Genomic DNA, 21421 nt, shown 5'->3' with positions numbered 1-21421 from the left:
GGCACTGTACCATTTTTTACTTTGTATCCCAAGAACCTAGCACAGTGCTTTGCACAAACACTTGCTGAATTGTCCCTTACTTCACTCTTGGGTTCTACTCCCATGCCCCAGAGGCCTTTCAGCATTTTCTATTTACACTCCAGCTTCCGGTTATTTTGACTTATCTTTAACCATTTTACGTTTCCTAGTTGCCTTTGAATGAATGAATCCGAGACTCCCTCTGATTAGGGAACAGTCTTCACTGCAGAGAGAAACCTTTAAATATCTAAGGCTGGATTTTAACCTGGGTTTTCCAGAAGCCAGCCAGCATTCTCACTTTCCCAAGATGCCCCATACTTACACTGTGGGTACTGAATAAATGGTGGATTAGGATAGGTATTAAAAAGGACATGGTACTTGTGATGTTTGTAGGACATTCAGGAAGGTTTTCAGTCTACAATCTGCTCTGGGGACGGGGCGCCCGCATGGGTATTTTGGGTCTCTGCAAGGGCAAGGTTTGGTGGCATGGAGATTCTGGGCTCAGTGAGCGGAGCTAACATTATCTTGGAAGCCCAGACTGTTCATTTGGGTCTGGGCTGTCACCTAGTGACTGGCGCTGCAGGAATGAGAAGTGATGTTTACAGCAAAGACGCTCCTAAGATCTTGGGTCTGGGCACGGGAGAGCTGTCCCCAGCCCAGGTTCGCGGTTTGAGCCCCGGCTGGTGGGAGCTGTGTGGCCGTGGGAAAGAAAGCCCCTCGCACCTCGTTAGTTAAAGGCGCCCTGCACTTGCCTCCGGGGCTGGACGGAGGGGAGCCGTAAGGGGAGCGCCCGCGGGGAGCAGCGTCCATCCTGAGGCCACCCCATGCACCTAGAGCCGAGCGGAGCTCGCGGCTCTGGAGGGCGCTCATGACGTAATCATGAAGCGCACGTCCGCCACGTGACCCCAGCGTGGTCGTGCCTTATGACCCAAGATGGCGTTCCCGAAGTCGCTCTGATAGTTGCTGTGGGCGGGTGCGGTAGGAAAGGAACTGTGAAAGCGCGCCCCCCAACCCCCTCCTCCCAGAGGGGAGCGGGGAGAGGCAGGGGCAACGGCCGGTGAGGGAGAGGCGCGTGCTGTGGAACGGGGGGAGGGAGCGCCCCGGCAGCCAATGAGCTGCGAGCAGAAGGGAGGCGAGCTGCCTGGGCGGCCGCCTCCTCCTTCTTCCCCTTTGCCTTCTCCTCCCCGGACCTAGTCCAGGCGGATGTTCGGCGCCGGGTGAGTGTCCCGGCCCCGGCCCCGGCCCCGAACCCGGCCCCCAGAGCAGTGTCCCGGCCGTATCCGAGCCCCTCTGTCCCCGCAGCTGCGGCTGCCCCTGGTCCTCCCGCCTGTGTCGCGGGGGTGCCCCCGCGGGCCTAGGTGAAGGGGCGCAGGGCTTGGGGGCTCCGGAGACCAGGAGCCGGCGAGGGAAGCCGCCGGGCGGGGGCGGGAGGGGCCCTGCTAAGGACGCGTGGCCCCGAGTGTGGAGAAATTCCCGGGGATTGGGGCAGTGCCCTCCCCTCGCCCTGCTCAGCCGCTACCCCGCGCCCGGCCGGCCTGGCTGGGCAGCCCCTGTGGCCCATCCTGGGCTTCACGCGGTCGGGGATCGTAGTGCAGGTGCCCAACCTGTCCCTAGGTAAGGGAGCCGAGCCGGGCGATCCGCAGCCCTCCAGCTTTATGGAAGCAGGGCTCCTTTCCCCCTCGGCTCCTAAGCCAAGGTGACAGGGCACATCTCGTAGCCAGAAGACAGGTACATGTGGGATGGATTTAGTCATTTCGAAGTTCTTCTAATGACGCTGTGAAAAAACCTTTAAGTCTGATGGCCCAGCCAAGCCTTAACTATGAGCATTTCCTGCCATTTGCTGTGTTTCCATTAGCTCCACCAGGTTTTCGTACTAAGCATCAACCAGTACCGTTTATTGAGTATCTACTATGTGTAAAGTGATACAAAGATGGATAAGGCGAGGTCCCTGCCTTCAAGGAGCTTACTGCCTTACTAAGGAGATAGAAATGTAAATGTGTGTGTAAATATACATAACAGTGAAGTACCTTAAGCTAAGTGACAATATTCTCTATAGAGCAATCTGGGAGTACATCCTTGAAAGTGTGAGACTTAAACTGGAATTGAAGGCATAGTAACACATAGAGAACTGGAAAAGAATTAGGGGAGCGTTCTGGAAAGAGCAGAGAGGAATGTAGCATGTTAGCGGAAATAGGCAACCTTGGGTGGAGCAGAGCCTTTCTATTAGGGAAGTAATAGAAGATAAAGAAGCTGAATGTTGACAGCATATTTGTGCATTACTGAATTATGGATGACCATGAATGCCAGGTTAAGGATTGTAAATTTTATTCATTAATGTTAGGAAACCAGTGAAGATTGTTTTAGGAAGATTAATCCAACATTGTTTGAAAAAGAGTTGGGAGACTGTTGAAGTAGCACAGTATTGAAGATGAGGATGTGTAATAAAGTTGTGGATAACTAAGAAAATTATTTCTTAATAACTGAAGGTGGAGATTAATTTGGAGAAATGAAATATTATTTTTTAAGGGTATTTCAGTAGAAGTGCCTAGCAAGCAGATAGAAAAATACATAATTGGAATTTATGTTCAGTGTCAGTGATAGAGATGTAGCTGAAACATTTATTAAGTACTTATTATCGTCAAGCAGAGGGTGCCAGTCCTTCAAGAAGTTTACATTGTAATAGGGAAAGATAACACATAAACAGGTGATAGAAAGCAGGGGAACAGATGCAGGAGTTATGGCATGTTCAAGAGATCGACAGTGGAGTGAAGGCCTGGATCAAGATAAAGCAGAAGTCCACCTCTCAGAGCATTCCGGAGTTCCTATAGTTCCAGAGGTGGAGATGAAGTTTTTATTGGGGTTGAAGTCCATGGGAGTCATCCACATTTAGCTTCTAATTGAAATCCTTTAGATGAGCTCTCAGAAAGAATAGAAGAGTAGAGGGGGCTAGTGACTAGGTTTTGAGTTATGCCTATATTTAAGGATGAAAGAGGTGGAAGGACCCTTGAACCTTTTATAGCCTTTATAAAATTAAAACAATACATTTGTTTTTTTAATATTTTAATGTCAATAATTGATCCTATATTAACTTTTTTTTCTTTTCAAAGCTGTTTTCAGAAAGAAAGATGGAAAGTGGTGCAGTTCTGCTACAGTCCAAATCATCGCCAATTAATCTTTTGAATGAAATGCATCAATTACGTCTTCTTGGTCACTTGTGTGATGTGACTGTCAGTGTGGAATATCAAGGTGTACGAGAAGAATTTGTGGCTCATAAAGCTGTACTGGCAGCCACAAGCAAGTTTTTTAAGGAGATGTTCCTTAATGAAACGACCATGGATGGAACAAGGACAAATGTATATTTAAATGAAGTACAGGTTGTTGACTTTGCTTCTTTTCTTGAGTTTGTCTATACTGCAAAGGTCCAGGTAGAAGAAGACCGTGTGCAGAGAATGTTGGAAATGGCTGAAAAACTGAAGTGTTTAGACTTATCTGAAACTTGTTTTCAGTTAAAGAAACAGATGTTAGAATCAGTACTTTTAGAGCTTCAGAACTTTTCAGAGTCTCAGGAGCCAGGAGAGAATAATAACTCTCAAACAAATGATGTTCTACTTGATTCTAAGTCAAGCATAATGGTAGAAGTCCCTAATGCTGATAGCCTTTCAGATTCTTCAGATTACCCTGGAGAAAGAAATAGCAATGGTTTAATTCCACAGACACAGCTGAGAAAGTCAAAGGACAAAGTAGATAAGAAAAAAGAAATTATGAAACCTCCCTATCCTAAAATCAGAAGAGCTAGTGGAAGGCTGGCTGGTAGGAAGGTATTTGTTGAAATCCCTAAGAAGAAGTACACAAGGAGACTTAGAGAACAGCAAAAAAATGCTGCAGATGATATTGGGGAGAACAAATCTCCAGAAGACCAAAGCATACTTGATGTGGAGATGGTGATAGAGCCAGTGACAAAAAATGTGGAGCCAAAGAATGAGGAATGTGATGCCAGCTTTGAGTTAGAGGAAGCTTTGAAAAAAGCTGAGGAAGATGATGACAAGAAAAAGAGCAACTTTAAATGCACCACCTGTGAAAAAGAGTTTCTCTATGAGAAGAGTTTCCTGAAACATATCAAACATAATCATGGCATTGCTGCTGAAATAATTTATCGTTGTGATACCTGCAGCCAAACATTTGCAAACCGATGTAATTTGAAGAGCCATCAGCGCCACGTTCATAGCAGTGAACGCCATTTCCCCTGTGAACTCTGTGGAAAAAAATTCAAGAGGAAGAAAGATGTTAAAAGGCATATTCTTCAGGTTCATGAAGGTGGCGGGGAGCGCCATCAGTGCCAGCAGTGTGGCAAGGGCTTGAGCTCCAAAACAGCTCTGAGGCTTCATGAACGGACTCATACAGGGGACAAACCATATGGGTGCACTGAGTGTGAAGCTAAGTTTTCTCAGCCTTCTGCACTGAAAACACACATGAGGTATGAATAGTATTCACTGTACTTGTGGAAAAAGGGCATGGGGACTCAGACAACACTTTGTGACATCAGAAGGAAGCATCCTTATAAAATGCAGAATTTTTTATTTCCAGATAGTATTTTTATGCTTGGAAGAAAACCAGGCTGAGCTATGACTTTGGCCAGAGTTTTTTGCTTATTTGCATTAAGGCCTTTTCAAGGCTGAAAGAGTAGTTAATTTGTGGTTTCTGGATTTGAGAGTCTGTCGGGGGTATACCTTTTCTTTGCCTAGGAATTGCAGGAAGTAACTGTCATTTCCACAGGCTTAATGTAAAGCAGAATTTCTTAATCTAGGATCCATGAATTTTTAAAAAATATTTTGATAAAACTTTCAGTGTAACTAGTTTCCTTAGTAATCTTGCATATTTTATTTTATGCATTTAAAACATTATTCTGAGAAAGGGGTCCATTGACTTAACCAAACTGCCAAAATGTTTCATGACAAATAAGGCTAAGAACTCCTGACCTAACTGGCTGAATTTATACTATCTTTTCCCATATGACCTGGAAAACTTATCAATGTTGAGACATAGAGACCACAGGCTACAGGAGAGGGCATGTATAGTTCTCAGAACACTTGTCCATAGCCCTCTACTGCATAACTAGAAGATCCTTAGTGGCTTAAAGGTCTATTCTCTTCATGTGTTTTCTAAGGGACAATTGGAGTCTATTCTTCTGTAATTATTAACAGGAATCAAGGGTTAGAGACTGCATTAGGGCTCCTCATCCACAAGGAGGCCCCAGTCAGTACCTGGTAACTTGAGTACACTACATTAATTTCGTCTTTGAATTTTGAAATACTGGCACTTAGGAAGTGATTAATAAAGACTTGTTGCTTGCTTAATTATGCAATCTCTAGGGAAAGTGTGATAGGTTTTCGTTTATTTTTTTAGTATCACCTAGTTGATCTTGGGTTAAAGAATTTTTAAAAATTTCCATAACCTTCTCTTTAAGCATTTTTTAAAAATGATCTGGAGTTTTTCTAATTCCTCACATCTAAAGGTAAGTCAGTGACAAACAAAATCCTTGTAATTACCATGTCTCTATGAATCTACCTCTGAGACAGAAAGAATTGACTTTTGAAGTCAGTAGGATGAGGAATGCTATTTATCTCAGCCTTTTGAGGTGGAGAGAGTGTCAGGAGACTGAAGTGTAGTAGTTAAAATCTCATAATCCGTACATATTTGCTTTCTAATATTAGGTTTATATATCCTTTTAAGGTCATTTTCCCATTTTTGATTGGTGCTATGGCACATAAAAATAAGGTACTATCATGAATTTCTTAAAAGTTGGGAAATATAGGGGCAGCTGGGTAGCGCAGTGGATAGAGCTCTGGCCTTGGAGTCAGGAGGACCTCTGTTCAAATCCGGCTGCAGACACTTGACACTTACTAGCTGTGTGACCATGGACAAGTCACTTAACCCTGATTGCCTCATCCAAAAGCAAAAAAAAAAGTTGGAAGATGTGTTACAGTTAATCAAGAAATGGTTCCTTAGAAAATACTATCCTAATTTTTTTTGAGAATTAGAAATGGTTCCTTAGAAATTTATGGTTGAGTATGCTGCATGGGGATTTTTAACGTGTATAACTTGAGATGCTGGTGATTATTTTCCAGGTTATGAAAGTTTGTTAAAACTTTGCTAAACTAGAAATAAATGAAGTTGTCTCTTTAGGGATGTCTTTTAAGATGAATCAACAGATGTAAATGAAAATTCATAGAGTAATGTTCATAAAATTATCAGATAATCATTTTAGCATCTGAGGTTTTGTTTTGTGAAGATGATAGCTCCATTTACTTTGAACTTTTCATTAGTCTGCTAAAGATGGCTTTGAGATTCATTTATTTCAAGAAGATTGGAATGGGGGGTGCTTTAGTTGGAGAGAGACAGGGGTGAACTTTGAAGTAAAAAACACTCTGAACTATACTGGAATGTTGTAATTTCAGAATTCATACTGGTGAAAAACCTTTTGTCTGTGATGAATGTGGTGCAAGATTCACTCAAAACCACATGCTGATATATCATAAAAGGTGTCATACAGGTAAGTATGCTGTCGTTATACGTGTAAGAGAAAAAGTCACAGAATCACTGAATTCTAGAACTGAAAAGGAATTTAGAAATGTGTAGAACATCCCTTAGTTTTACAGATGGCCAAACTGGGCCAAAATAATTAAGTAAATTGCTTAACATTATACAGATTAGCACCAAGATTCAAACCCAGGTCTTCTGATTTCAAGTGTTCTTTCCATTATGCTACAGCTGCCCCCACTTATATAGGAGTTTACATCTGTCTTGCTGATTTAACACTATAATTCCAAATAATTCAGAACCATTTCCTGGCAATTTGAAGTATATAAAATAGAGAATTTAATTAAGAATCTTTAAAAATTACTCCAGTTCTTAACCCCATTGCCTAACCAAAAACAAAAAAATTACTCCATTGATCATCTTTGAAATTGTTCATTTCCTTGCTTGTAAAATTATCTCTGTAAGTCTTATATAAACCCAAGTAAAAGTGACATTAAAAGAAAGATAGCTGAGACATCAATTGACATAATATTCAGTTTGTAAAAACAAGCGACTTGATTTTTCTACCTGGTAATTTCACATCAAGATTCCCTAGTTAAAAGTGTCAAAAGTTCAATTAGACACAGCTTAGAGGTAGGGATACCAGTCTTTTATCAGAGACTTAAATTCCAAGTGTACATGTTCAGATTTAATTTCTATTTTAGTGGCTATTATAACTTTAAAAAACAGTTCTCCTTTGTTAGACATGTTTGGTATTGTTTTGGAATTTCATTTGCTTTGTGATATCTGTCTTTCCTTGGCTATAAAAATGATTTGAATTGAAGAGTGAACTCTTAGTTCAAAGTATTTTTTTTAATGTATAGCTTACTTTACTTTGGAATTATAATAAATTCAGCATGTTTGCCTATGCTTTCTTCTAGCCTTCCTTCTGTTCCCAGTAAATTTCCAAATATTTTATGTATTCTGAAGTTATTTGTGATGGAATTTTTCAGTATTTTCCAGCTAGGTTTTGTTGGTAATATGCAGAAATGCAGGTGCTTGTGTTTTAAAAACATTTCCCCCCCCTTTTTTTTTTGAAGGATGTGTAGAGGCAGCCCTACCTTTAAAGCCTTACTCTCTCTGTCCTACCCCACCCCCCAAATTGAGGAATAAAAGAAAAATTACTTCTTTCTCCCTTTTCTCCCCATCTCTACTTTTTCCTTCCTTTCCTCCTTCCATTCCTCCTTCCTGTCCTCTTTTAAAATTTATTATACTTTCATAAACATATAAACCAATATAAATATCCTAAACATAAACTAAAATAATGTAGCATACATAATTATATAGCAATAAATATAATAGCTAGCATTTGTATAATGCATTGAGGTTTGTAAAGTGTTTTACATATGTTATGTCATTTGATCCTCACAGTAACCCTGTGAGATAATGCTAATAGATCCTCCTTTTTACAGATGAGGAAACAGAGCTTAAGTGGCTTGGTCAGTCACACCAATAGTAAGTTTTTGAAAGAGAATTTGAACTCAGGTCTTTCTGACTCCATTCTATCTGTTACACTACCTAGCTTCCTTATAATAATATGTTGGGTGGGCTTTTTTTGTTGTTAATTTTGAAGGTTTCTTAAAATACAGTGTCTTTGACACTGCCACTTAAAATTCTTTTTCAACCAGTCTCTTTTTCTTAATCTGTCTCTCTCTTTCGCTCCTCCAATTGAGAAATGAGAGCAAAACCTTCCATAGATACTTGCAAACCAAATCTCCACATTCTCCACTTCTGAAAATGTGTGCTGCTTTTTGTATTTTAAGTTCAGAACCTTCTGGCAGGAAAAGAGTGGTGTGTTTCTTCTTCGTCTTTTGGACTCATAGTTTATGATTGTGCTAACCAGAGTTCTAAAAAAGTAACCTATACTTGATTTTTTGTACAAATGTTTTGTATAGACTTATTTTCCTAGTTTTTACTGTTTAGGTTTTTAGTTTTTTTAGATATGTTTCCTAATTCTGCTTACTTTACTTTGTATCAGTATGTAGAAATATTCCTAGTTTCCTCTTAAACTTTCATCATTTATTTTGACACAGTGCTTTTTCATTTTATTTATATACTACAAATAATTTTAGCCGTTCCCAAATAGGACACTCCCTTGGTCTCCAGTTTTGAGCTACCAAAAAGCTCCTTAGATATTTTTGTACATGTAGGTTTTTCCTCTTTCTTTGATTTCTTTGAAGTATAGGCCTAGTAATGCTATTTCTGAGTCAAAGGGGTATGCATAGTATAATAGATTTATAGGCATAGCTCCAGGTTAACTTTCCAGAAGATCTATGCCATTTCATGGTTCCATCAACATTGCCCCTTCAGTGTTTTTCATTTCCCTCTTTTGTCTTGTCATCTTTGCCAGTCTGCTAGGTTTAAGGTGGAATCTTAAAGTTGCTTTTAATTTGCATTTCTGTAATCATTAGTGATTTAGAACACTTTTTCAGAATGTTGTTGATAACTTGAATTTCTTTTTTTGAAAACTGCTTGTTTGACTATCTGTTGGAGAATGGCTCTTAATCTCATAACCAATTCCTTGTATATGTTGAATATTTTATCAACTAAACTTACTGCAAGTCATTTTTTTCCCCTAGTTACCTGTTTGCATTCTAATTTTAGTTAAGTGGCTTTTATTTAGGCAAAAAAATTTACATTTCATGTAATCAAAATTGGCCCTCTTATTTGATCCTTTTGCTTGGTTCATCATGAACTCTCCCCTTATCCATAGATCAGAAAGGCAATTTCTTCCTTGCTCCTCTAATTTGTTGGTGTTGTGACCTTTTTGTATATCCACTTGTAATTTATTTTGGTATATATAGCATGAGGTGTTAGTCTAAGTCTGATTTTTGCCAGATTCTGCTGTCAAGTGTTTTCAGCACTAACCTCTTAATAAAGTAAGTCAAATGGCTACCTCAGGTCAAAAGACTCAGACAAGGAGACACAGCTCCTTTATATATGCATAGAATAAAGAACAGAACTGAGTAGGTGAGAAAAACAATACAGTTGGTTATCCATTTAGCAGCATCATGGAGGTGAGGACAACATGGTTGGTTATATTAAGAAGAGTGGGCTAGGGACCCTCCTTTGTCTTGGAGGAGGCATCCTTGATTGATTTATGGGACTCACCTGCATCCTGAGGCAATTGATAGTAGAAGAGAGATATCTGACTCCTTGGCACCTAGGGGGAGATAGAACCCTCCTTAATTGAACAAGCAAGGATGGAGGTCATACATCTCTTACAGCTAGCTTCAGTACTTAAAGATAACACCAGATGTCTTAATATTTTCCTAGGAGCTGAAGGTGTGGTGATAGCAGTTTTTCCCATTAATTATAACTTTAAAGTAATTTGGAGGAAAGCTGAACTCCTATGACCAAGAAATTTTCATTGTTTGAGGCCACTTTCATGGTTAGAGATAGTGGACTAGAGTCTCTGCTGGCCACCTGGATCCCTTAAGGATAGCAGATTTCTTTGAGACAAGAATAAAACAGTGATTAGTAGCAGAACTGAATTTCAAAACTTTACTTATTACAGGACAGCCGAATTTCTGAATTAAATTCAGAGACAAAGAACCATGACTTAGGCAGCCCGACAAAATCAATTAACTGTAAATAAGATCAACTAAAAATGATAGGAAATCAGTTTAATTTCTTAAGTCATTTTCCTTTTTTATCATCTTTGCCAGTCTGATGGGTGTGAAATGGAACCTTAGATTCTTAGATTAATTCTCATTTCCCTAATTAGTAGTGATTTGGAGCATTTTTTTCAGTATGGCTATTGATTTTTTGGATTACTTCCTTTGAAAACTCCTTGTTCTTATCCTTTGATCATTTATTGGTTGGAGGAATGGCTTTTGTTTTTATAAATTTGAATCAGTTCCTTATATATCTTGAATATGATACCATTAGCAGAGAAATTAGCTGCAAAGATATTTTCCCACTTACCATTTTTATGTAATTTGATGTAATGAAATAAATTTTATATAAATAAAATGCCCATTTTATCTTCTGTGATTCTTCTTATCCTTTGTTTGGTCATGAATTTTTCTTCTGTCCATAGTTGTGAGAAGCATTTTCTTCTTTGCTCCTTTAATTTGCTTATGATAATCATCTTTTATGACTAAGTTATACATATATATTTAAAGCTTATCTTGATATATGGTATAAAATATTCTATGACTAACCTCTACCAAATTGCCTTCCAGGTTTCTCATATATTTTTGTCAAATACTGAATCCTTACCTCAGCATTTGGGGTCTTTGGGTTTTTCAAACATGGGATTACAATTTTTGATAATTTGAGATTTGGTACTTCCCACTTTTTTTCATTATTCTTTCTCTTAAGATTTTTGACTTTTTGTTTTCTCAGATGAATTTTGTTGTTATTTTCCCTAAGTCTGGTATCCTCTGGTGTTTTGATTGACATAGCAAAATGAGTAATTTTGGCAGTATTTTCATTTTTATTATATTGTTGTGGCCTATCGACCAGCAATTAATAATATATCTCCAGTTATTTTCTTCATTTGTGTAAAGGGTGGTTTGTAGTTGCATTTATCAACACAGAAAAGTGTGTCTTGGTAAATTCCCAAATATTTTATGTATTCTGAAGTTATTTGTGATAGAATTTTTCTGTCTTTTTCCAACTATATTTTGTTGGGGGTGTACAGAAATGCAGGCTTTTTTGTGGATTTATTTTACATCTTTCAGCATTGTTGAAATAATTATGCCATTTACTTTTTTAGTTTACAAATTTTCTGGGTTCTTAAGATAGAACATATAATATCTGCAGAAAGTAAGGTGTTTTTCCCCCTATGCTTCTGTTGGTTTCTTTTTCTTCTTGTGTCACTGTAGCTAGCTTTTCTAGAACTGTATGAAACAATAGTGGTCATAATGGATGAAAGGATGAACACTTAATCATTCACCAGAATGCCCTGAGAAGAAAATAAATATTTTAACACAGTATTTATGTGGAATAGCGTTGCTTTCATGAGTACACACAGTCCAGGATGACTTAGGTGATCTTTATCTTGGACATTCCTCCACCCCCTTTTTTTTTTTTAAAGAATTGTTCACAGATGCTTTGTGCAGTTTTCCTCTTCCCAAACCTATTTTTATGTTTCTGAGAAAGATCCATAGACGTTCTTTTTTTTTTGTTTTGTTTTTGTTTTTGGTTGTCTTTTTTTGGTGAGGCATTCGGGGCGAAGTGACTTGCCCAGGGTCACATAGCCAGTAAGTGTCATGTGTCTGAGCCCAGACCTGAACCCAGGTCCTCCTGACTCCTGCACCACCTAGCTGTCCCCCTAGACGTTCTTGTTTGGGAATAATCAAGCAACTCATTATGTCAGAAGTTTATAATTCTTTTTTTAAATTACATTTTAAGTTCTGAACTGTCTCCCTCCCTCCTCACCCCATACTAGAAGAGGCCACCATTTGATGAGTGAGAGAGTGAGTGTTGTATACCCATTCCTTCTCTGAAGGTGGGTAGCATATTCCTTCATAGATAGGCTCTTTGTAGTTGAAGTACTTTACTAGTTGTGTATTTCCTTCCATATTGTTCTTCTCACTGTTTATCCTTCTGTTCTTCTCTTTTTGCCCTGTCCCTCTCAGAGGTCTAATTTACTTTTGACTACTGCCTCCCTAATCTGTACCTTTTCTAATAATCCCTCCCTTATTCTTTCCTTTTACCCTTCTATTTCTTAATCTTCACATTCTTCTAAGAGTCTCTCCCTTATCCTATCCCCTCATCCTCCTATTTCTTGTAAATTAAGAATACTTTTATACCCTGCTAGATGTATATGTTACTGCCTTTTAAACCCCGTTCTAATGAGAATTAGGTTCTAGCACTACCAGCCCTCTACCCTCTCCTACTCTCTACTGTAACAGTTCTTCCGTTGTTCCATTTTACTTCCTCCTAGCAATTTTTATTTTTTAGGATAATCCCATCATACTCAACTCAACCCTAAGTCTTCTATCTCTGTATACTCTTTCAAACTATCCTAGTAATGATAACATTAAGAGTTACAGATAATGTTTTACCATATAAGAAATAAACAGTTTGAGTTTATTAAATCCCTTATAATTAGTCTTTCATATTTACCTTCTTATGTTTCTTCTGATTCTTGTAGGTCAATTTTCTGTTCAGTTCTGGTGTTTTACTCAAGAATACCTGAAAGTCTTTTAATTCATTAAATATTATTATTTTTTTTTCTTGAAGAATTACACTCACCTTTGCTGGTTAAGTTATTCTTGGTTGCAAACCCAGCTCCTTTGCTCTTTGGAATATCATGTTCTGTACCTTTAAGTCTTGTAATGTAGAACCTGCTAAATTTTGTGTTATACTGATTCTAGCGTGACACTATTTAAATTGTTTCTTTCTAGTTGCTTATAGTATTTTCTCCTTGACCTGGGAACTTTGAAATGTAGCTGGAATATTCCTGTGAATTTTCATTTTTAGGATCTCTGTTTTAGGTGGTAATAAGTGGATTTTCTTCATTTTCTATTTTATCCTCTAGTTCTAAAACCTCAGGGCAATTTTCTTTAATAATTTCTTGAAGTATAATGTCTAGACCCTTTTTATCATAACTTTGAAGTAGTCCAACAATCTTATTTTGTCTGTCCTCAATCTGTTTTCCAGGTCAGTTTTTCTAATGAGATATTTCACATTCTCTTCTATTTTTTTCATTCTTTTGATTTTGTTTTATTACTTGGTATCTTGTGAAGTCATTAGCTTCCCCTTGCCCAATTCTAAGTTTTAAGTAGTTATTTTCTTTGGTAAGTTTTTGCATCTCTTTTTCTAGTTGGTTGACTTTATATTCTTGATTTTCTTGTATTACTCTTACTTTTTTTCCTGTTTTTTTCTCAGCCTCTCTTACTTGATTTTAAAAATCCTTTTTAAGCTCTTCCAAGAATGCTTTTTGGGCTTTTTTTCTTTTCTTCTTTTTTTAAATTAATTTATTTTGATTTATCAGCAATCATTTCTGTATGCTTTTGAGTTTAAAATTTTTCTCCCCCTTCCTCCCCACCACCCTCCCCAAGATGGCACACAATTGTCTTTTTTTTCTTTGTAGCTTTAGAAGTAGCTGTTTTGACTTCACTGTCATCTTCTGAATTTGAGCCTTGATCTTTATTTGTCATAGTAGCTATCTATGGTTGGGCTCTCTCTTTTGCTTACTGATTTTTTTGAGTGGCTTATTTCCTGGCAGTTAACTTTATGTTAGAATAAGGCTCTAGTCCTGAGGTGTTATCTCAGGCTTCAGATTTTTTGTACTATTATTTTCTGAACTCTCTCTGGGCATCTGACCTCAGGTACTCTTCTTTAGTTGTGACCAGGGCCCCTAGCAGCACTGTCACCCCAAATACCTTTACTCTCTACGGTCCCTCCAGGAGCTGCAAGCTTCAGCTCACCCCTCTATCCTGGTAACAGGGACTCTGCTCTCTTGAGAATGACCACAGTCAGCAGGGCCCTCGCCCCTCTGCAACCTCACTCATTAGTATGTACTCACTCCTTGCTCACAGCCATAGTCTGAGACCACATGTGATCAGCGTACCTGGGCCCACTCCCAGCCCTTCATTCTTTCCCTCATCAACCATCTGGCTCCTACACAGTCTGTGAGTCAAAAGTTCCTGAAGCTGAGGCTGCCACATACACAGCTGTACCCCCTTACCCCCCTTGTTTGTTGAGAAGGAGTATCTGTACTTTCAGTCAGGCCAGACCACCACTCCAGGAGTTCAGGTCTTTCCTAACTTCCTCCCAGGTTGTCTTAGGCTGGACAACTGCTCTACCTCAACTTTTAATTATTTCTGCCACTCTGCTCTAAAGTTCACTGTGTAGCATTATTTTGAATTATTTGTAGGGGAATTTGGGATAGCCAGGCAGTTTCCTGCCTTATTCTGCCACCTTCCCAGGATCCTCTCTTATAATTCTTTTATTTGAGGGGATACCTAAAAAAAATTCAGAAACTGAAATTGTCTAGGCAGTACTTTACTAGTGCAGGAGTTCTTAACCTAAGGTCTGTGAACTTTTTTTTTTCTTTAATACTTGATAATTGAATTTTAATATAATTGGTTTCCTTTGTAATTTGATATATTTTATTCATTCTGAAACATTTGGAGGAGGAACCCATAAGTCTTCAAACTGCTAAAAGAGTCTATTATACAAACAAGGTTAAGAGCCCCTGCTTATAGAATCTCAATTAGGTTTGGGTAACTCTCATACTCTAGCTTTACCAAACATCAGCTCAAGTCAAATCCCTTATTTATAGCTGTTATTATTGAATGGTATGTGTTATTAACAGTGATGATGTACCAAAATACATGTTGGTATTGAGACCATTTGTTTCTATCTCTGTTTTATGTATGTTAGTAGAAGTTTTTGTTTAAATCTGTTTTCATATTTCATTTAGGGGAAAGACCTTTTATGTGTGAAACATGTGGCAAAAGTTTTGCTTCCAAGGAGTATTTGAAACATCACAATCGGATTCACACAGGATCCAAACCCTTTAAATGTGAAGTTTGCTTCAGGACATTTGCACAGAGGAATTCACTTTACCAGCATATTAAAGTCCATACAGGTATGACTTGAACTATTTAGAGAAGGGCATTATTTTGCAGGAAAAGTGTCCTCAGTTTACAAATAGGTTCTATCCCAAAATGTACATGTAAATCTTTATTTTTGTACCTTAGAACATTTTTTCCCCACAGAAAATAATGTTTTCTTTATTGTGGTATGGTTCTCAGTCTAGCTGCCAATCTGTTTGTATAGTACCAGAAGCATAGTCCTATACTAAAAGTATATATAAAACCTAACCACCATATGTGATCACTTTGGGGGATGGGGTGGAGGAATACATTTAGAACTCAAGGTTGCAAGCACACTTCTCTCCTTTCCCCTTCAGCAGGGAAAGACATTCCCTTTCCTTTAGCCCTTCTTACCTTCTAAAACCAGTCTAAGGCTCAGTCTAAGGTTGTGGGAAGGCAGGAATTGGTACAGCCTCGAAGATTCTCCTTTCCCTTTTGCTCCACTGGTGCTGTTCCTCATGCACTGGTTTCTTTTGACACTGTTGCTAGAGCATAGATAAGCATTTATTTCATCTGGGCAGAGTTGGCAAATGATGTCTCTTGGGTTTTGCTGACCTATCAAAGTTGTTGATCCTTTACTGTTGCAAAAGCAATTTATTACAAAATCAGTAACTCTGCATGAAGAGTGGAATTTTCTGGGGATAGTGGTGGGAGACTACATCCTAAACAACATCATCGTCACTAGAGAAAAGAAGAATGAGGAAGAGAGTTCCTATGGCCATAGCCAGGCTTGTCAGTCATACTGAATGTTTATAAATCAAGTTTGTGTGAATCCTCAAGTAATGGAATGGGCTATCCAATTTGTAACCTGAAAAAAAAAAAGCTGTACTGTTTTCAGTGGGAATATTGATCATGGTTTTGGTGTAGACCAGTGATTTCACTAATGTAAAGAAGTCCCAGTGTGAAAGCTCCCTCTACCTATTACAGGTCAGCATCTCAGCAAAAACTGGAAAGTCTTCAAGTGTTGCTTGGGGGCACTGAGAGGTTGTGGTTCTGGTCAGACTCACACAACTTGTATGTCTCAGAGATAGGACTTTAACCTATGTCTTCCTGACTCCAGAGTTGGCTCTCTATTCGCTAAGGACAAATGCCATTTTTACATTTAATATTTCCTGGCTTCTAGTGTGGCTGGAAATGGAGGCATCAGAGTAGTAATTCAGTCTGGAGATGGAAGTTAGACTTCTCCTTTTCTAGGCATCATGATGAGAGATTTTGTTTTTTATGTGTTCAAGATTTTTTGCCAAGTATCAAAATGTGTGGGATTTTTTTGAGTAGGCATAGGCATATGGAAAAGAAAATGTTAAAGTTATGATTTGTGTTCAAGTTATAGGTTTTTCCATCTGTCATATCTCTGTCTGCCTATCCCTCCATCCATCTGTCTATCTAGGGTTAAATGTGATTTTACCAGGTAGCACCTGATGAGTAACTTCCTCTACTGATGGAGGTTGGCACAAAGTCCTAGGGCATTGCCTAGAGCTCTGAGAGGTATAGTGACTTCCCCAGAGTCACACAGCCATTATGGGTGAGAGGGATGAGACTTAAATTTTAAAATTAAGTTAAAAAAAATACCAAGTAACTGGGTTTCTTTTGCTACATGTATGAACATCCATAGAGCTGGCCTTAGACCCTACCAGATTTGGGTTCCTCTCTGCTGCAAACTTTAACATAGATTTGGTTGATAGAGCTAATGTTACCTGCAGGTGTGCCACCCTCTGGCACTTGAGGCCTTGGTTCAAGATGTTTGGTATAATTTTATTTAGAAATTAGATTGGAATTGACGAAAGTCTTGTCTTTATTCATTGTCACTTCTGCAATCTCATAGCATCTTTTCATTCCGTTTATCTACCTTCACCATGTTGTGTTGGCTATAGGTTTAGAAGATAATTCTGTTCTGGAAATTAAGTGCAAACTTCTCCCTTCTCCCCCTCTCCACCACCTTGAACTAGAATGCAGGCTTTCTGAAGTCTAGCCTGAACTGACAACTTTCTGACCAAGATTGCTTGGACCTCAGAACTTGGGACTTTTTTGACTGAGGAGGCAAACACAAATAGATCGCTCTCACTTGTCCTTTCTCTCTCCTAATAGTGTCCTAGAGAACATCATAGTTTGAAAATAGACCTTTAAGAGTGTGCTTAGTAAATTGTGTCTGTATTTGACAGTAGAGATCTCGCCAATAAATAGTATTTCTTTTTTCAGGTGAACGTCCATATTGTTGTGATCAGTGTGGTAAGCAGTTCACACAGCTTAATGCCTTGCAGCGTCATCATCGAATCCACACAGGAGAAAAGCCATTCATGTGCAATGCATGTGGACGGACATTTACAGACAAGTCCACCCTACGGCGGCACACTTCGGTAAGGAGGAATATATAATATATGATTTACATGTTCCCTTCCATGTGCTCCCTTCCCCTCTTAAATATATTTTTTCAATTCAGTGAGCTAGTGCGTTATAACTATAATTAAAGTCTCAAAATTTTGTGAAGATTCTGTTAGCTACTAGATAGTCTTTTTCAGTTCTCTTATTTTTTCAAGAAGAACAATAGTGGTGTGATTTCATCCTTTCATTCTGTTCATCTATTTTCACCATGTTGTATTGGCTATAGGTTTAGAAGATACTTCCATTCTGGGAATTAGTGCAAACTTCTCCCTTCTCTCCTCTCCCCCACATTGAGCTGGAATTCAGGCTTTCTGAAATCTACCCCTAACTAACAACTTTCTGATCAAGATTACTTGGACCCCAGAACTTTCGAGGAGGCCAAGCACAGATATGTCATTCTCACTTGCCCCTTCTCCCTCATATCACCTCTGCCTCCCTTTGTGTGCTCTATGAGACTGAATTTCATTTCTCTACCTATACAGCTTGTTGCAATAGCTTCAGGACCATCTATAAGTGGAAAAGGAACTACAGCTTTTTTGGATAAGAGTATTCCAGAGGTCTCCTTCCATCATCCTTCACTAATTTTTTGCTTCTACCTTCAGGAACATAAGGGAAAAAGATTTTGTGGTCATTACAATGAGATTCCTATTGATTAGGGGCTCGGGCCTGAGATATGGTTCATCACTGGGTGTGTGCAAGCGGAAGTTAATTGTTTTCTCTGTTTTGCATCACAAGCAACAGGATCATCCAGCATAAGTTCCTCTAGCATGGGTTCAAGATTGTGAGGAGAAAACATGCTAATGTTTCTGCTGCTGTTGGGGAAAAGAGTAAAGCTTAAGTTTCATCTCTGACATTAACAGCTTCATTACAAGCTTTACTCAAGATTTTATTAGCAAAATTTCCAGGGCAGGGGGAAGGGAGGGAGTATTACCTGTATTTGGACTAATAGAGTAGTTTTCTTTATACAGTATTAAGCAAAGCATAATGTGTGATTTGTCACTTAAAGGTTTTTTTTTTTTTACTGTTTTCAAAGAACACGCATTTTTTTTCCTTACCTCTTACATCCCCAGTAGGGGGGAAAAAAAACCTTAAGCAAAACAAATTTCCGCATTGGCCACGTCCAAAAAGCATATATCATTCTGAACATTTAGTTTCTTACCTCTCTGTTAGGAGGTGGGTAACATTCTTCATCATTGGCCCACTTAAAAGTTTTTAATAAAGATGATAATGATGTTAAAAGGTTGGTATAAATCTTTTAAGTTTATGCTTATGGTCCTTGGCTTGTATTTTTAGGGTAATTTCATTTACACTCTCCCCCCCTTTCCCCTTTTGTAGGACAAATGAGTTTGGATAATTGGTTTCATCTCATTTCCTGTGTGGCCTGGAACAACTAGTTTAGATTTGCCCAAACAAGTTAACTATTTTCTTTTTAAGGATTCCTGAGCATTTTTCAATTATTTTAGTACTAGGTCCAGTTTTGTAGAGGTAAAAACTAAAGTGCACATAACCCCAATTTAAGCAGAAGACACACTACTCGTTTGAAAGGATAGACCCTTAAAGAAATAAATATCAAACATCAAATTTATTTCTATTATTCATTGAATTACTTAATGATGATGTTTGTGTGTTTTCTTTGTAGATACATGATAAGAATACACCATGGAAATCTTTCCTTGTTATTGTTGAAGGTTCACCCAAGAATGAAGACAGCCATAAAACTGAACAAGTGGATGAGGACTATCCATCCCCCAAAATATCAGAAAAGCTGCTCTCATTTGCAGAAAATGGCCACTTTCAAAACTTGACTGCAGTCCAAGGAGCTCTGACTGCTTTACATGAAAACAGTCCTCCTACAGATCTAGACTGTAAATCAGATGATCCTGTAGTCCCCCAGGAAGCCCTCATAGCTACCACATTAAGTGATCTTACAGTACTTCATACACAAACAGACCCAATTCAACCATCACTTCATGCTTTGTCAAACATAGAATGATTGCTTCAAGTTGTTTGCCAAGAAAATCCAACATAGGAGAGACTTTGAGTACACATTGCCTGTACTCCAAACCATGCCAATAGCATAGACGTAGAATTTCCAATGGGCACACAAAGAAAAGATGGGCTTTTATGAATGACATCCCCAGATTTTCCTGAAATCCCTGGTAGTTGCACATCTTTATCAAAACATTTTTTAAAATCTCATTTTCCAAATCCTGATCTGCATGATCGCAAATATACTTTCCTCAACAGTTATGATTCTACTTTGGTAGATCTGTTGTATTTATGCTAAGGCTTGATTATTCTTGTTTTTTAAAAAAGTTCAGATAAGCTCTTTTGAACCTCATTTTTACCCATTAATTACCAATTCAGTTTCTTAATTTCCCATGCACAGGTCCTCCACAATCTTCTCATTGTCTGAATCCACCTAACCACCTGTGTGGATGTATTTATGTGATAAAAATGTTAGGATATTTTTCCAGTTGAGTTGATTCCTTGATGAAATAATGTTGGGACCATATTTTGCCAAGTGTCTTCCCTGATAAGTCAAGTAATTGGAGCTTTGGGATCATTGCAATGCGAGCCTTTTTCATATTGAAAGAGTGTGTTGTTGAGCTCATTTTTAACATCACTTTGACACAAAAAAGGACCAATTAAGAATTTTTAATTATAAACCCAATAGTAAACTCTTCACTGGCTCTACAAGTAAGACTACAAGTAGTCATTTCTGAAATTCCAAATGTAATTGTTACCAAAGAATCCAGCAGTAAAGCAGTTTTTTGTCACAAGGTGCTTAAAAATTATACAAGAACTTGAGAATTTGTTAAGAGCTGAAGCAGCTTGATTCATCTGGCAAGATGTAGTGATTGTGGGAATATTTGGAATTCAGTGTAGTGACTTTGGCTTAGGTAAATTTTCCTGACTTGATTTGTTGCCATTTGTTGATGGCATAATTATCCAGACTTTATTATTTTAAAGACCAGAATTTTTTATGACAAGCATGTTACACCATAGAATTCCAAATACACATTTAAACTGGAGGTGTTCCCAATGCCCCTAGCTCAGATTTTTAGTACTGGGTTGTATTTTAATAGTTAAAAGATTTCAGCAGGTATTTAAAACTCCTAGTATAATCATTTCATTGCACTTCACCGATGCTCCTATTTTTCTTTTTGCAGTATTCCTTGAGAAGCCTCTTTTGTTGTACTTGCTGCTGGTGCTCTTTTAACTGACAAAACAAAGATGTACTTTGCCAAGTTTGAGCTCTACTAATACAAGTGTTCCAATTTTTGAATTGGCTATATTTTCGTGAAGTACTTTGGTCTGGATATGGTCCTTGGTGTAAATCTATATGTTCATGTCAAGAATTTTACAGAACCACAAAATATTTTAGCGCATCACTTGTGTTTCCTTTAAATTTTATTTTGCTGAATTTTCTGTGAACAAAAGTTGTATGGGGTAGTTGTATTTTCTTTTATTTTCATGAAACTACTGGAAAGTGCTTTAACCATATAGGTTTCTTTGGAGAAAGTGTTCTGCTCTTGCAGTAATTTGACCATTTCATATATTAGTGTCACTGTTTAAGCTATTTTAGTAAAATATTCAGTGACTTAAAGAGTTTCACCACCACAACCACCGTTTTAAAAACTGCATTCTAGATGTGTATCTAGAGTAAAAATTTGCAGGCAGTTTCCCTGCCCTCAGGTTTCAACTTCTTTTTTTATTTTTTTTATTTGTTGGAGAGAGGGAGAAACATAACACTAACTTGCTTTTTCTTGAAAAACCAGTCACTCAGAAGGAATTTGGATACTAGATTTTTATTTAATGATAGTTTGGTGGTATTAAATTTTTGTAATTTTTCAAGGAACAATAAAATTTTACCTGTTCAATCTTTT

At 38.1% G+C, this 21421-nt stretch overlaps 1 protein-coding gene across 2 annotated transcripts; it reads left to right on the top strand.

The window, feature by feature from the left end:
* The first annotated feature begins 939 nt into the window (after window positions 1–939).
* Window positions 940–21421, top strand: LOC110208856 (GDNF-inducible zinc finger protein 1-like). 2 transcript variants are annotated; one of them, XM_020987031.2, is made up of 6 exons: window positions 940–1075; window positions 3126–4492; window positions 6474–6568; window positions 14978–15145; window positions 17349–17506; window positions 19171–21421. In XM_020987031.2, the coding sequence occupies exons 2-6, from the start codon at window positions 3144–3146 to the stop codon at window positions 19522–19524; spliced, it is 2124 nt and encodes a 707-aa protein (XP_020842690.1). In that variant the 5' UTR covers window positions 940–1075; window positions 3126–3143; the 3' UTR covers window positions 19525–21421. The 2 variants fall into 2 exon arrangements, with proteins under 2 accessions (XP_020842690.1, XP_020842684.1); XM_020987025.2 differs by having other exon boundaries at window positions 940–1235.

This window comes from Phascolarctos cinereus, unplaced genomic scaffold (assembly GCF_003287225.1).
Source record: "Phascolarctos cinereus isolate Bilbo 61053 unplaced genomic scaffold, phaCin_HiC Scaffold_2;HRSCAF=192, whole genome shotgun sequence".
Lineage (NCBI taxonomy): Eukaryota > Metazoa > Chordata > Mammalia > Diprotodontia > Phascolarctidae > Phascolarctos > Phascolarctos cinereus.
Note: the sequence above shows the minus strand (reverse complement) of the source record. Positions and strands in the feature narration are given on the sequence as shown.

Excerpts from the sequence above, each read along its gene's own strand:
- LOC110208856 (XM_020987031.2), top strand. The coding sequence starts at position 3,144 with ATGGAAAGTGGTGCAGTTCTGCTACAGTCCAAATCATCGCCAATTAAT. Across the intron at positions 6,569-14,977 it reads TCATAAAAGGTGTCATACAG|GGGAAAGACCTTTTATGTGT; the intron begins GTAAGTATGCTG and ends TATTTCATTTAG. Across the intron at positions 15,146-17,348 it reads GCATATTAAAGTCCATACAG|GTGAACGTCCATATTGTTGT; the intron begins GTATGACTTGAA and ends TTCTTTTTTCAG.